The sequence below is a fragment of the Engystomops pustulosus genome, chromosome 3, assembly GCF_040894005.1.
Source record: "Engystomops pustulosus chromosome 3, aEngPut4.maternal, whole genome shotgun sequence".
NCBI lineage: Eukaryota > Metazoa > Chordata > Amphibia > Anura > Leptodactylidae > Engystomops > Engystomops pustulosus.
In genome coordinates, this window is record NC_092413.1 from 102,568,612 (window position 1) to 102,585,954 (window position 17,343).

At 38.2% G+C, this 17,343-nt stretch overlaps 1 protein-coding gene across 1 annotated transcript; it reads right to left on the reverse strand.

Annotated features, from left to right (window-relative positions):
* Positions 1-8,672: 8,672 nt before the first annotated feature.
* GJA1 (gap junction protein alpha 1) lies at positions 8,673-15,732 on the reverse strand. Its single transcript, XM_072141678.1, has 2 exons — positions 15,578-15,732; positions 8,673-12,746 (listed from the first exon to the last, which is right to left on the reverse strand). The coding sequence occupies exon 2, from the start codon at positions 12,735-12,737 to the stop codon at positions 11,601-11,603; it is 1,137 nt and encodes a 378-aa protein (XP_071997779.1). The 5' UTR covers positions 12,738-12,746; positions 15,578-15,732; the 3' UTR covers positions 8,673-11,600.
* Positions 15,733-17,343: the final 1,611 nt, after the last annotated feature.

Below are 17,343 nucleotides of genomic sequence, written 5' to 3' on the forward strand. Positions count from 1 at the left end.
CTTCTGTGTCCCATCTACAATTGTAAACTGTCTGAAGAAGGTCTGTAATTTGACCAGAATGCCAATTACTGTCAATAAAAACTATAACCAATAATCATCAGTGTGACTGAAATCTTATCAATTGTCTTATCATTAGAATACAAGCTCCTTTCACATTGTATATTTTTAATTCTTTTACTTAGCATTTTTTAAAGAACAGTGGATGCTGTAGAACGTTTTATTTGATTTAGGAACAGGAACAGATGTTAAAGGATTTAATGGGTGTAGACCTTTATCAGTATAAAATATGCAGTCATGCCCCCCCCCCCCCCCCCCAAGAAAGTCCTGGGCCCCAAACCGCCTATATGATAGTTTTAGTGTGGGCATACTGTATATACAAAAAGAGCAAGAGATGTGTCATCTGACAATATACAAAATCACTTTATTGAAGTAACAAAAAGGCATACATGAAATTTATTTGTATCCCGACATAGACAAGAAGAAGTCTTCTACCCCTGAGGAAGACAACCATTTAGGGGACAGAACACGTGGGGAGCCCTCCACCTCCTTTACACCAATCATAGCACCCTAAGGCTATCTGACATGGGATGCCGACTGAGACTTCCCTGACGTACACTTGGACATGTAAAGTATTGAGACCAGTTCACACTTAGGACTTATCTCTGTTGACCTTTTATTTTTTCTACATCAGGTTCTGTGTATTGTTCAGGTTTCTACTCAGCATTGACTCTGATTACTAGGGATTATGGGTGCTTTTGGATTGCTTTTATAGTGCAGGAGGTGTTTTGCCAGTTATCCTCACAGGGAATTCTGGCCAATGAATTTACTAATGTAAGTGGTACAATTTTTATTGTTTTTAATCTGTCTTTCTTGTCTATGTTGGGATACAAATAAATTTGATGTCTGCCTTTTTGTTACTTCAATAAAGTGATTTTGTATATTGTCAGATGACACATCTCTTGCTCTTTTTGTATATATTGTTTCTAGTTTTGATGTGTTGACAGATACCGCTTATGACAGAATTTGATATGTAACTGGTGGTTGTGCACGGTCCATTTTTTGAATTTCAGTGTGGGCATACTGTTCACATCCGATTCCTGATGACAATATACATTTAGAAGTTTGTAGTATTATTTTGGATGGTGTTTGGATGGGTAGCTAGTGGGCAGATATGCTTCTATCTGACACAGACATTTGGTCATATTCATTTGTTTCTATCCTCTATAGTGAAGCTGTTCCCAAGGTCTGTTCAATAGACTTTTCCATGGCCTTGTCACCCATCTATTTTGTTTGTTGGTGAGTCTTTATATAGGGACAGCACTTTGGTGTTGTTGTGCTTCCGATTATTTGTATCTACTTTCATGACCGTTTTTTAGGAATATAGATTATATCTTAGATTGCCCTGTTTATGTTATATACATAGATTTTTAACAGAAGACTTTATTCACTGAAATAAAAACAGTTCAATATTAATGAACATGTAAGGCTATAGTGACAATCTTTCTCTGTTTACCAAAGTGTTATCCTGTAAAAAATATTTTTGCTGATCAACAATATAACAGAATGTGGTATTTAGTCTAACAACTTGTAGTATATCTCTTTTCTAACCACCAGCTACACACAACCTGTCTGCTGATATTGCCTTTGTTTTACTCAGCATCTCATCTGAACACAATCCTTTTATGTTTTGTGTTTATTATATCGACTTCCGGTTAGCCCATCTTTTTTTTCTTTTTTTACCTAATTAGGGCTTTCACACACATTTTGACTGTGGTTCTTTTGTCTACTGTGTCTCAAACCATTTGTATCTATTTCCTTTATTCCCATACAAGATAACTTAAGTGCTTCTGTAAATACTTGGTGGGGCTGTACAAAAAAACACTTACACATCACAAACATCCATTAACCATGTCTATTCTGTTTAAACAGTTTCCTGTTTTACACTTTTAGATTAAGCATTTTAATCTTCTGCCCATTGCTTTACCATCAAAGGCTACTATAATCTATAATTTGAATGTCTTCTCACTATGAAGGGGAAGGGTGTAGGCGTGTGGAGACTTATGGTCATTGATGCTCCACTAGGGGATACATCAAGCAGGACTTTCAGGAAGCCTAATGGCAAAATGTGCCAAACCAATATTTATATTCTAGAAGCAACATATTCCCAGCAACTTGTTTCAACCTTGTTGCATTTCTTCGGTACAGTGTAGGGAACTGGTTTAGTTGGGTGAGAGACTTTTAACTAGGGTTGGGAAGAAAGAACTCTCCTTACAGAACAAAACATATAAACATTTATACAGTATAGCAAAAAAAAAGGAATCCAAATGTATATTAAGACATGCACTTTTTTTTAGTAGTCACAACATTTCCATGAAAGCCATCACTGCTACTGTAACCAAGGCGAAGAAACAAAGCAGGCAACTGTGTCCCTCACGCACAAACGGCACACTTCGACAGGCACCGGATCCACAAGCAACGACAACGGCTTTACTCGGTGGTGTACTCTGGAACAGGTAAATCTAGACTAAGATACGACATTGGTGGCGTGTCCGGCATCCCACTACCTGCTTCTGTCAGGTACAATAAAAGTTCACGTTTGGTGAGTGACCCGGATGTCGTATCACTGCTACTTTTCCTAGCAGCAGATAGTTTTTACTGAATGAAATAATATGCTTTATTTTTTTTGTCACCCTAGTCGCCCTAGTTACCCTTTCCGTCCGTAATTAAAATAGTGCCTTTACTTCTTCACCAAATAGTCACAAAAGAGTTCCATCCTCCAATAGTCAGAGCAGTACCTCTCCTTACCACCCTCTCACCCTCTATAATGTCATCAGGCGGCCACATTATAAATTGTGCAGTTGTAGAGTTCAACAATATGTGTCTGCCTCTGCTGCTACACTGCTGAGAGAGAAGAGAGAATATGCAGGAATCTCCGGAGAGCAGGAGTGTAAGTACTGAGTTTATTATTTCTTTTCTAAAATTAGGAGGGGCCCTTAGTGAGAGGAGGCTGCTGGATATTTCATTATTAAGGGGAGGCTGCTGCATATTTCACTAAAAAGGAAAGGCTGCCGGACATTTCAATAGTGACTGGAGGCTGCTGGAAATTTCATTAGTCAGGGGAGGCTGCTAGACATTTCAAAAATTACAGGAGGCTGCTAGAAATTTCATTAGTGAGGGGAGACTTCTGGGCAATTCATTAGTGAGGGGAGGCTGCTGCATATTTCTAGAATTACAAGAGGCTGCTTGAAACTTCAGTAGTGAGGGGAGACTTCAGGGCATTTCAAAAATTACAGGAGACTTCTGGAAATTTCATTAGTGAGGGGAGGCTGCTGGGCATTTCAAGAATGAGGTAGGGCTGTGGGACAGTATATTAATAAGTGGGGCTGCTGCTGGATAGAATGGAATAAGAGTATATGGAGCTTTATATGGAGTAGTAGGGAGCTGTGTGTATATGTTGGTGTAGCATTCTTGAGTGTAAAGTGTGAGATGGTGGGGTTGGCAGCAGGAGTTTAGGTAAAAGGGACCACCATCCATAGTTCCGACTGGTGTCTTGTTACACCACCGGTACTCACAGTAGTTTGCGACTTTTCTGCAGTGGTCACAGTATAAGATTTTTTCCTCCTTAGAATTATAAAATATTTCTAAATACAGGCGGTCCCCGGGTTACATACAAGATAGGGTCTGTAGGTTTGTTCTTAAGTTGAATTTGTATGTATGTCGAAACTGTATATTTTATAATTGTAACCCCAACCAAATTTTTTTCGGTCTATGTGACAATTGGATTTTAAAAATGTTGGGTTGTCATAAGAACCAGAATTAACAATAAATCTTAACTACAGATATATTTAATAACAGTTATAGCTGATGATTGTAGCCTGGGATTAAGGTACAGTAAATTACCAACTTCCAGAGGTCAGTTTGTAACTAGGGGTCGTTTGTTAGTCGGGTGTTCTTAAGTAGAGGACCGCCTGTATATTCTGATACTGTTTATGAGGAATAATAGAGGAGATGTTCAACATTTCTAAAAAATGATGCACCAAAATTGAAATCAGGCCCGAAATCTAGTCACTAGACAGATTACTTTTGGTGGGGAACATGCAGGATGGCAATTACAAATGTTGAAATTGCAAATGTAGTTACATTTGACTGGCACACCATCAGACTGCCATTCAAATTTTTATGTTCTTTGGAGAAGAAGATTTTGTTGCCACACACCTTTTGGATAAATGTGATGGCTAGAAAATGCAGCACCATATGCTGTTGTCTTGGAAAATACAATATATGGTCACTGATATGTTCATTGGGAGTGGATGCGGATGGTTGCTAAAGCATGGGAAGGCACATGGTCATATGTTAGGGATTATTTTCTCCCCTGCTGTTCTGTTTTTTTGTGCAAAATACTGTACATGAATGTGATCTTGTAAAGTATTAAGTCTCAGTGTAAGGTTAATGAAGGTGTATCCCTCTTTTGCTTCACTGGTATCCAGAGTCAAAATGCTTTGGACCCACCACTAATATCTTTTCTTGGAGCCCACCACTACATAGTTACATGCAAATATTATCTGACACCCATCCACAAATTCCTTAAACAGTGATGGCAATAGCTTGCAATCCTAACCCTCTCCTACTGCTATCTACAGTCCCTCAGTATGGTTAACTCTCTCCCTTATTTAAATAGGTATATAATAATTGATTATTGCACCTATATATTTTTCTTAAGAAGATTGAGTTTACCTTGCTTCTTTGACTTTAATATCATATTCATCCATCTACTTTAGCTAAGCTTCATTTAACTCCCATTTTAGACAAATTTAGTCCACCTCCTTCACCTTTTAGCTCATCTAACAAACAAGCCCTGCATGAAAACAATTACAAGGAGGAAGAGAAGAATGCCCTAGATATGGACTTTTCACCTAATGACATGTTCTTTTTAATTATATTTCCCAATCTGCTTTTATAATTAACATTAATGGTTCCGCTCACTTTTAAAAGTTGTTAAAAGTCACCTGGCTCCCTGCCAGCAAATTGCATTGAGTCACCAGGGGGGGGGGTGAACTCCCTGCTGTTATAATCATCATCTGCTCTACTAGATCCTCCTCCTTTATCCCTCTTCCCCATGCAGATGTGAGCTGAAAGGTGGGTTGGGCTAACGGCTTCATGAAGGAAAGAGGGAGGAGTGACCAAGGAGGAAGAGCAGGAAGCAGATTATGATAATGATTGCAGCTTTGTAACTGATACTCTGGTGACTTAATGCTATTTGGGGGAGGGAGACAGGTACATCTTCATATACTTTTAATAATAAGTATTAAAAAGGCTATCAGAACCTGTCACTAAGTGAAAATGTGTGTCGTGATGATAGGTTCTTTTTAATACCTGTAATTTTTTCCAAGTGTCATACTTGAAGCTGGCTTATCGTGTCATTTTTGCAGCATGAGCTCATGTTTTTATTGATACCATATAAGCATAAACTTTTTATCAATTAAAAAGAGGTGATTCACTCATTTGGAAGTTTTTTTCTATAACAGTATTCCCTGCATGGTATAATTATTTTTGTATTTTGATCTGGCATTTTGGGACACATACATTATACTACTATAGTTGTATTTTATATTCTTGTAGAGTATAGTGTGCCAGTAGGTCACATACATCTAAACAACAAGTCTGACTTGCAAAATGTAGGTCCCAGGTGCAAAATGTAGATTTATTAATGCTTCTTTCAAAATTAAGCATAAAAAGGGGCGTGTTCAGTGTTAGTGACTAGACACCCCTTTTTTGCCTGAATATTTCTCTGTGAGAAATGTAAGTATTGTATTTATCTGCACTGACTATAACTGCATTGTATTTTCTATGGAATGTCTCCTTAATTCATCCTAGGTTCACTGTATTTGGAGGTATTGGGCCAAAAATGTATTCAATTTTAAAAATCAGGACAAAACTGTGTACTAATAACAGACATAAAGGGGCACATTTACTTACCTGTCCGGCAGGGTTCACCCAAAGTGCATTGTCCGACCGATATCCTGCATGTGTCGCTTCCCCGCTCAGGTCCACCGGAGTTCTCCTTCTGCTTCCTGGTGCATTTTCTTTCAACACAAATTGAAAGTTAAATCCTGCGCTCAGTCCAAATCAGTCTGACCGTCACTTAATTCCTGTTGCATGAAAGCCAGCGCAGCTGCACCACAATCCGATCGCGTGTGACCCGATCCCAGCGCAAACCCCTGTTAAATACCTGTCAAAGCTGCGCAAATCACGAAAACCGTGAACAGTCCGACTAAAGTGCGACACTTAGTAAATAAGCCCCAAATTGTTTCACTGTATACTCCAATTGTTGTTGTCCTAGGTGAATATTTGGATATGTTAGTATTACTATCACATCAACAAGGTGTCTTATTCATATTTTTGCCTCATTTGGGTGCAACATGCCTCATTCGGCTGTAACAAACTTCAGAGTAATACAACTACACAATGGGGGCGTGAATCTTATTGTTATCCAACCATTGAGTATTGGAACAGTTCTGCTAGCTAGATATTGGCTTATTTTAGACCTCATATAACTAATTTAGCCTCTTTATTATGATGGCCAAACTTTTTCAGGCTACAATGATTTGTTACTATCTTAGTCTTTCCTAGCTACTACTGTGATCAATAACTTAAACTCTATGATCCATAGTTAGGGCTCATTCAGACGGCAATTACGGCAATGGTGGCATGGCGGCACAGTGCCAGACATGCGGTGCGGTGCACCGCACAGGGGGGAAAAAATAAAGCATTCTCCATCTTTTTCAGAGTGTGCGGCTTTGCGCTGCTGTTTCCTATGGAGGGGGCAGGGACCACCTCCTCTCCAGCACACCGGTGGGCATACCGTCATGTGAATGTACCCTTATAGTGTTAGTAATGCTTAAACATTAGAGATGAGCGAGCACTAAAATGCTCGAGTGCTCGTTATTCGAGACGAACTTTTCCAGATGCTCGAGTGCTCGTCTCGAATAACGAGCCCCATTGAAGTCAATGGGAGACTCGAGCATTTTTCAAAGGGACCATGGTTCGGGAATAAAATGTGTTAATTAATTGAAAAAGAATGTCTTCTGATAAGTTAGCAGATGTATGCAAACATCTGCAATCTATTCTTCACTGTTCCGCGCGTATATTATCTCCCGACAAGTTAACAGATGTGAAGAACAGTGAGGAATAGAATAAAAACAGTGAACACAAGATCATTTAAGTGAAAAACACAGTGAAGAATAGATTACAGATGTTCTGCACATCTGCTTACTTGTCGGGAGATACGCTGTCCCGTGCCCCGCTGCTCTCCGTGCCCCGCTGCTCTCCGTGCCCCGCTGCTCTCCGTGCCCCGCTGCTCTCCGTGCCCCGCTGCTCTCCGTGCCCATGTCTCCGTGCCCCATGTCTCCGTGCCCCATGTCTCCGTGCCCCGCTGCTCTCCGTGCCCCGCTGCTCTCCGTGCCCCGCTGCTCTCCGTGCCCATGTCTCCGTGCCCCATGTCTCCGTGCCCCATGTCTCCGTGCCCCGCTGCTCTCCGTGCCCATGTCTCCGTGCCCCATGTCTCCGTGCCCCATGTCTCCGTGCCCCATGTCTCCGTGCCCCATGTCTCCGTGCCCCGCTGCTCTCCGTGCCCGCTGCTCTCCGTGCCCATGTCTCCGTGCCCCATGTCTCCGTGCCCCGCTGCTCTCCGTGCCCATGTCTCCGTGCCCCATGTCTCCGTGCCCCGCTGCTCTCCGTGCCCATGTCTCCGTGCCCCATGTCTCCGTGCCCCGCTGCTCTCCGTGCCCCGCTGTCTCCGTGCCCCATGTCTCCGTGCCCCGCTGCTCTCCGTGCCCATGTCTCCGTGCCCCATGTCTCCGTGCCCCATGTCTCCGTGCCCCATGTCTCCGTGCTGCCGCTGCCCCATGTCTCTGTGCTGCCGCTGCCCGATGTCTCCGTGCTGCTCCCCGGTGTCTCTGTGCTGCTCCCCGGTGTCTCTGTGCTGCTCCCCGTTGTCTCTGTCCTGCTCACCGTGTTCTTCAATGTGTTCTTCACACATATATATTGTTCTTCACATACTATTTTGTTCGCACCGTTCCGCGCGTATCTTCCGACAAGTAAGCAGATGTGCCGAACATCTGTAATCTATTCTTCACTGTGTTCTTCACTGTGTTTTTCACTTAAATGATCCTGTGTTCACTGTGTTCACTGTTTTTATTCTATTCTTCATTGTTCTTCACTGTGTTTTTTTAATTAAATGCTCGATCTCGAGCAGGGGAAATACTCGTCCGAGCAACGAGCCGTCTCGAGTACCTTAATACTCGAACGAGCATCAAGCTCGGACGAGCATGTTCGCTCATCTCTATTAAACATCCAAATGCTCACCTAGGGGAGCAACAATTGGAGTATACAGTGAAACATTTTATGCCTGTTATCAGTTAACAGTCCTGTCCTAATTTTTAATCTTTAGAAATAAAAGCCTTGTTTTATTTGTTGGCCCAATGCCTCCGAATACTGTGAACCTAAGTATAGTAGTTAGTAAACTGGACATGTCATTGGAGAGCAATACATGTTTTCATTACAGTCTTTTGTATTTTGAATGCATTATTATTAAATATATTCATTTATAATTAAATATAGATTTTTAAGTAAATAATTAGTTTATAATGCAGGAAATAAAAGTAAACACCATGTATTACTAAAGTAGAACTTTATTGTCTAAATTGAACACGTTAAACCATGTGCTAATGAACCATGATTGCATACATGCAACAAAGCTAAAACTAACAGTAGTTTATGGAAATGTCAGTAAAAATTTACTCTTGCGTACACTAGATAACTTTCTTTTTTTCCAAACATTAAAAGTCATACATACTACACACATCATTTCTGGATATTTATTTCTGTTTGAAAATAATAGCACTGTGAATATTAAGTAGAGATGTTTAACCCCTGTTGCTCCATAATTGTGCACTCAGCATTATTAACATGAGTGGTGCTGCAAATAAATTAGCCAGAGGTTTTTTTAATGAACAAGTACATTTCCAGACGCTTGCATCCTAAACATATCCCAAGTGCAAACATTACAAATGGTTGAAACAACCACTTCATAATGAAAAATATAAACTGAGTCTCTTCAGAGTAATGAAACCTAGAGTACAGTACAAAATTACAAAAAATTCACAAAAGTGGGCTCTTCAGGCAGAAATGTAGTTCCTCCTAGATGCATCTTCTTAGCATATTTCACTTTATGTTTCCGAATTGTTCACGTTTGCTTAAATGTGCAGTATTATCAACAAGAGAAGAAGGCGAAAAGTTCTACTGTAAACTCATGTAAGAGTTTATTGATATAATAGGATTTGTCCCATTAAAAAAATGCAATGTAAATTACTTGGTCTCTCTGCAGTTTTCCAAGAGAAGATACCCCTTCAATCCATCAATAACAGATACATGATGATTATGACTTGGAAACCTAATTCCGAAAATGATCTCAAAGCAGACAATAGATATAAAAAAATCTTTATATATATAATATATCTTTTACCATTCCTGTGGCAAAGACATCACTAACATGCTTCATGGGACCACTACAGCCAATTTTTGCTTTAGTGGTCATATGGCATTCATGAGGCCAGTAATTTACTGCAGCCCAAGAGTGAATGTTTTGTATGTTTTGTATGATGTCATTGCTCCAGGACCAACATTGACCACCGATGTTGTAGAGACAGGGAGAATCTAATAAATAAATAATTGTTATTTCACATTTGATACCATTGCCTTCTTTGCAAGTCCAAGGAAAGCCATTTAAGTATATGAGACCCTGGATAAAGCCGTATGACTGTATATACTTGGGAAGGCCATGACTAATAAGTAAACATGCCTTAAAAGGCATTTGTCCGAGGCTGTGCAAAAGATGCCCATTAATGTAACAACAAAGTGAAGGAGGAAAGTTTTTCAGTATTCAATGTTTCTGCCATAGTGAGACATTCATTGAGATTCTAGAAAGTGGTACATTACTCCCGGTATCCCAGCCCATGCAGTTATATTAGACCATTTTCCAGCTCTAAGCAAACAAATAAAGTATCTTACAGTACTACATTATCACTAATATTCAAGCTTCTTTAATTACAATTTAAAAAATTAAATCATTTCTGCAATAAATCTATTTGCCTTGCTTAAAAAATTAAAATTAAAAAAACACCTTAATAATAGAACCACATGCTGATCCTTTTAGAATACAAAGAAAACCATCAGTCTGGATCAAAGAAAAAGAGATACAATTAAGGATAGCGTGCAGTGAAGGCACAATACTCTTGTAAACACTACATTTCTTGTGATAAAAGCAAACCTCCTAATGATTTCCAGCATCTTTTAGGTTATGTCCCTAAATGTCAGGAGTCAGCTAATCCATCTTCTGAAAGGTAGTGCTGGCCTGGAATGTTTGTTATTTTGGTAGAATTACTACTATTTTTGGTAGAATTACTACTTTCTATTATGACCCAGGATACCCATGTGAAATTCATGTTCAATAAATGCAATAAAAATAGATGTTCAATCCATTACTTTTATGCGTACCTACTTTGTGCCCAGTTTATGCCTTGGCCAAATCTCAATGGAACACATATGCATTGGTCTATAGTCCCTTACAATGGTCAATGATTTTAATATAACACTTCTAGAATGTGTTAACATGACATGAAGCCATGTAAAATTTGAACTAAAGCATAATTAGGACTTATCTAGGAAACACACTACAGGAAGTATAAGCTGAAATTAAACATTCTACATTGTATCAGTTCCATGAGTTTTTGTGGTTGGTCACCGGAAAGTACTATAAATTAATTATAGATAATGTTTATATTGCAAAACTGAAATTATTATTTTGTGATGACATAAATACACATAAGTTCAGATTCATGAAACAAAGGTTCAGGCTAAACTGCTACAAATGCATGGGTATTGAGACTACTGACGATAACCGGCTCACAGTGATGGCTAAAACTAAAGTGACGACTGCAGAGATAAAATGAGAAATACCACGTGAACCCTAAAATATAGTATAATGTCTTCATCATAGTGGTCATGAAGGTTACCCACGGTATATAATCCAAAAAAATGTTTCCTCCATTCTACATTCTAATCATGGGTGCTATCATTCCAATACTTTGGTTGAACTTAATCTACAGTTTAAGAATCAATTGTGTTTATAACAAAGGAATGAAATGACAATGGAAACTAAAACCGTTTTACACCATACTCATAGTTTGGACCATTGCTATTGACTGTATTATTCAGCAATGCATTTAGGATGAGCTCCAAACAGTTCCAGACAGTCAAACTATGGTTAAATGGTTTTCAAGAAATTCCTCTTCATGGAAGTAGTATTGAATCCACCACCATCTTGATAATACCTTTGATTACGAGGTTAGTTTAACCTCTTATTGTATGTTATTCTAGATGAAATAAAGGATACAATCAGTTGCTTAAATGTCAATGTGTACCTCCCACTCCATGAAAAAAGTAACTCTGCAAAGTCTATCAGTCTGTTTATTTCTCCTTTCAGACTTTGACGTACTTGTTCCATGGAACAAATGTGCCTTCTATAGCATGAAAAGGGTGAACTAGATCTCTAGATCATCAGGTCTTGGTCTGCTGCTTGCATGACTGCTTGCTCTGCTTGAGGGTCTATGGTCCAGTATACTGAGAGGCTGCATTTCATGCCCAGGTGCCATTTTTTTGGCATTTGGATGTTCATCTGGAAAATCAAATGGCTGTGCATGAGTGTTTGATATAGTGCTTCCAGCTTGGCCCATTCTGTTTTGTTCTGCACTATAATTGGCCCAGTTTTGTTCACTTGCTTGCTTGTTGTAATTACGACAGGAGGATGGGTTTCGATCAGCAGTAACAAGCTTGTAACCTGGTGGTGACATAGGTGCAGTTGGAGAAGAACAACCATTAAAATAAGCATATTTAGGAGACCCACAGTCCTTTGTTGGATTTGTATCACTTGTGGTGGAATAAAGATCTTTCTTACCTTTAATGCCATCTTTGACATGTTTAAAAATGACATAGAATAACTCAATAATATTCAGTCCAAGAGATACTAGAGATACTACCAACATAAACCAAATAAAAATAGTTTTCTCAGTGGGACGAGAAAGAAAGCAGTCAACCTTATGGGGACAGGGATCTCTTTGGCAGGTGTAGATTGCTTCTAGGCTGAAGCCATAGAGGTACCATTGGATAACTATAAAGCCAACTTCAAAAAATGATTTAAATAAAATGCTGATGACATAAGTGCGAAGTAAACCACCACGCATTTTAACCTTTCCATGTTCTTCAAGGCCATATTTGAATTTCTTAATTTCAATTTGCTTGAGGTACATGTCCACATTGGCTCCATCATTTTGAACTATTTTAAGTTCTTCCTCTTTCCTGTTGAGCTTCTCTTCCTTGCGCATCAAATAAAACACATGAGCCAAGTATAGTAAAGTGGGTGTCGAGACAAATATAATTTGGAGAACCCAAAATCGTATATGGGAAATTGGAAAGGACTTGTCATAGCACACATTTTCACAACCAGGTTGTTGCGTGTTGCATACAAATGCAGATTGTTCATCTCCCCATGCTGACTCTACTGCTGTCCCTAGCAGAAGAATACGGAAAATGAACAAAACTGACAACCATACTTTTCCTCCAGCAGTGGAATAGGCCTGGACTTTGTCAAGGAGTCTTCCTAAGGCACTCCAGTCACCCATTCTTTACACCTATAAAATAAAATATACATTGCCATAAGAATTTGTCAAAGTAGAATATAATATTTGGCTTAATGGTGACAGTATAAAAAATTAAAAATTCTGAAAGCAGCAAGAAGCATGATTATTTTTAAAACTTTAGGATGGTGCATTCTACTGGTTTTCTATATAGTTTACAGGAGGTGGCCACGTTCAATTTCTAAGGGAAAACTGAATTTTTTACTGGATAAATATTAGACTCAGTTTTCAGAATATTTTTATTATTTCATATTTAGCAGACAGTTATTGATGCAATTTCCAAATCCTTAATCCTTACATTACTCATAATGACAAAATTGGCATTAAGAAGTCACAGAAATTTCAGTGAAATAAGGAAAATCATTGTCTGGGCACATTTATTTGAATACTGACATCTTTGGATGTTAAGGATCATTGAAAATGTTAAATAAAGGGACTCAAACTACAGTATCAGTATAAGTGAAGAAAATTAAGGGCAAGAATGTTAATGAAAGGGAAGTGCTTGCTATCTGTGAATAAGAACTATTTGGTTAACATCTGGAGGCTGAAGAACGATACAGACAGATAATTAACTAAACTTATATGTAGCCTTGAAAATTGTTTGTGACCTCCCACAAGGCACTATTCTGATAGTAAAGAGCTTCAGTCCAGATTGGTTAACCTATGGAAGATTTCCTGGATTGAATACAACTTCAGCAATTTGACAGCTTATCATATTTAGGTTTCCATCCACTGGTAGATAAGTGTAAATCACAGGGAATTAAAACAAAAGTTTATTAAAAAAGTAGCATTATATTTTACCATGAAATTAAGATTTATTCACATAATACCCAGATATATGACTTCAAGCACTATGCTTGTCCACAATCAGACTGAACTAATTATTTGCCTTTGTTCTCCAACGCTGCCACGTAGGTGACTGTTAAATAAATATATTATAAAAAGAGATTGATTGAACTAAGATACTAGATTGGAAAGATAGATAACATTTAGACAAAACAGTTGATAAATACAATAGATTGATGGATAAATACATAAAAGGAAAGATAGACAATTGGATAAGTCGATAGTTGTGTAGAGTTAGAGTTAGAGTTATAGATAGATAGAGCGTTAAAGCTTGTTTCTCATTTCCCCCTAAATAAATCATGCACCGGAAAGAAATGTGGGCAGATGTCAGTGCAGACCCCTAAACTTTTCAGACTTTAACTCAAACTTGCAATTTAGACTCTATACCCCTAAGAAAGACCACAGATCATACAAATACCATCCATTGTCAGCATGCTGTATGTAAGACAGCACAAAGATAAAATATATTTCTAAACATAAACAGATGGATAGATAGATAGATAGATAGACAATGCTGTAATGGCAGAGCACACAGAAGTACTGTCAGTATTTAATGGGAGATGCATAGCATACAAGCTTGTTTCTCCTTTCCCCTTAGATCAACCAAGGGCAGGAGTGAAATGTGGGCATGAGCGCCGCTATACAATAGACTTAATAACTGCAAAATCTTACTCAGCAGGATTACCAACAATTAGTGGCTGAGCACACAAGCCTTGAAATTCCAAGTCCTACAAATTCTCACACCAGGCAGCTGTAAACCTGGATCATTGTGTTTTTACGTCTTTAAAAGCTCTTCCGGAAATTAAGAAACAAAATTCAGCTTGTGCTCTAATTTTATGGTTGGTTTATTTAAATGCTTGGCTGAAAACAGAGGGTAGATTATACTGATTTAAGAAAATGGATTCAAATATTAATCTAAATCTTAAATGTACAAAAATAACTAATTCAAACGTATTCCCTTTTTTATTGAGCATATCTCATGCAGATATCACAACATGGTGATTGAAATTTTGCTTATAACAAATGTTGATAAATCTACAGTAAACCAGATTTCATTTTGCTAAATCTATCTAAATGTCCCCCACTTAATGGGCTATGTTGAGTATCATAGTAAAATTTTGGAAAAGTTCCTATCGGAGGTATCCAAAATGACGCAACCTGAATATTAATCTTATGAATTAATGAGAATGGACTCCTAACCTTTATAAAGTTACACTGTAACATAAGCTGCAATAGGTATGGTACTATAGAATCCAAGTAGTGTCTATAACTTTGGTGAGTATCATGACAGCTCACAATAAACCTTAAAGTTGCATCACTCTTGTTTTCCAGTAACTATCAATCTATAAGTATATTTTCTTTTTCTATTAGCTATGGTATTTTCAGCATCAGCAGTAGTTGGCACAGTATTTTAGTTGATCACAGACTACAAAGAGCTAAAAACGCAATCCAACTGGCAAAGAGTATGCCCTAAATACCACTATATGAATGGCTGTTACTTAGTGTTCAGTGTAGAAGTTTTCAGTTAGATTATAGATAGACTATAAACAGGTAGGAATTGATAGATAAAAATAGAGATAGATATAAATAGATTCATATAGATATGAGTTAGATTGCTAAGAATTGATGATAAATGAAAGTTAGATAGATAAAGAACACATAGGTGATGAATAGTGTTAAGCTTTGAGATCCAACCATTCTCACATATCTCTCTAACCCTGTCCTTTTCATTAAATTGATTGCATTTTCTAGACTAGAAGATAATCTTGAACTATAATTGCCATGTAAGAAATATGCTGTCAGCAGGTTATCATTATGTAAAGTTTCTTCTTAAGTCCATGGAAATGGCTTGCAAATGATTTATTTTCCATACAGAGATACACATAGTTCATATAAAAAGCAGGTGATAAATAAAATATGAGGCAACTATAGTACAGATAAGAACAAAATAACTAAGAAAAAGAAAACGATCACAATACCTTTCAGATCTGACCAGATGAAAATAAACTCCAGGGAGCTCTTGGAAGGAGAGTGAACAAATGACTGCGTGTCCCTCTAAAGTTTAAAAGCCTGTTGCTCAGACTTCCTTCTACAGAAGTTGCTGAACTTTTTTTTCCAGCTGAGACACTCTTTCAAGGCTTTTAAAAAGTTTGCAATCCTCTGCCCCGCCTTCAGTGGGAAGCGAAGGGAGGAGAAGAGAGTGGGGAAAGAAAACTAAGAGGAATTTAAGAAAGTTTTATTTAATGAAAAAAGGATTCAATCTTCATTGTGATCATGTTCAATTCTTAGCTATTTTTTCTTTGAATTGTTTGATGTCACACATAATGCAGAAGGTATCACATCACAAGAAGTTTGCTAGATAACAGACTCAGCTGTGCTGTATCTTTGAGCTACAGTCTAGTGTATGGAAGCAATTATAAGATGCTATACACCAAACCATACTGTCAATGATTCCTTTGTTATATAACAAAGGTGTTCATGTGCATACTTGCTAGCATGACCTAATATAGTTAGTAAATTCAGTTAGTTACTTATTAGGAGTACTATACTCCTGGAATAACATATCCTTCCTCCAGGTAGTACAGCACAGGAACAACACAATAATAACTTGACCCTGAAACTATATGACAAATTATAACTAGCGAAGTAGTAATTATGTTGTGATTTAAAGGTTATCAGACCCCAGAAATAATACAGACACCAAAATAAATTCATATTTTATTATATGACATTATTTACTAGACCCAATTGCAATGCAAGTCCAATTTTAGACTGCAAAATGAAGTCAGACCTAATACCAAATTCTAAAAGTATGTATACTTGTTCAAATCCTGAATTTAAGAAAATCAAACTGCAAACCTCAATAAGAGTCAGATTATAGACAACAGAAAATTTACGACCCAAAACCAGACCTCTTAATAATTTAAACCCCATGACAGACTTCTAAACTATTCAGATTTAAAATCTGACTCCTAAGTCAGACATCGTGCTCCTATATCAGACCCCAGATCAGACAACTGGCAACCGTTGATAAAGAGTTGTATTGCTTATGCTACTTTCACACCAACGTAGCCTGATGTATGCTCTCCCAGCTGTAGCCCGGCCAAGCACACATCAGCATGTGATAGAGAAGGAGAGGTGACCCCCTCCCTTCTCCATAGAAAATTGCAGCGCACTGCCATAAACATGGAAAAAGTACGGTGCCATGTGCATATTGCCGTCTATGAGGACGTATAAATGGCCTCAAGCTTGGGGGGATTAATTATGGCCAGGGACTTAGTTTGACAGTCATGATACTCCCCAAACCAGTGCATGATGTGCCCAATATACCAAGAGGCTGAGTGTCCCCAGGCAAATTCTGCTATAACCCAGGACAGATTGAATTCCCGTCCCCATGTAATACCTACAACAACCTGCATTATAAATTCCCCCCCAATATCTCAAACTATGTGTTCCAGGTACTGAAATATCTGATGTGGCAAAATAGTTTTTCAGCCCAGAGCTATGCAATCAGGATTATGGATACCATGTACACCACACAAAACATGTGCTTCCAATAGCTCTGAATAACAGGATGGTTTATATTTTAAAGACCTCTATATGAAAAGAAAAGTGTGCTGTGATTGGTTGCAAGTAAAATAGAAACAGTTTATTATGGCAGCATGTGGGCTTAGTGGTTAGCACTACAGCCTTGCAGCGCTGGGGCTGGGGATTTAATTTCCAAGCAGGTCAACATTTGCAAAGA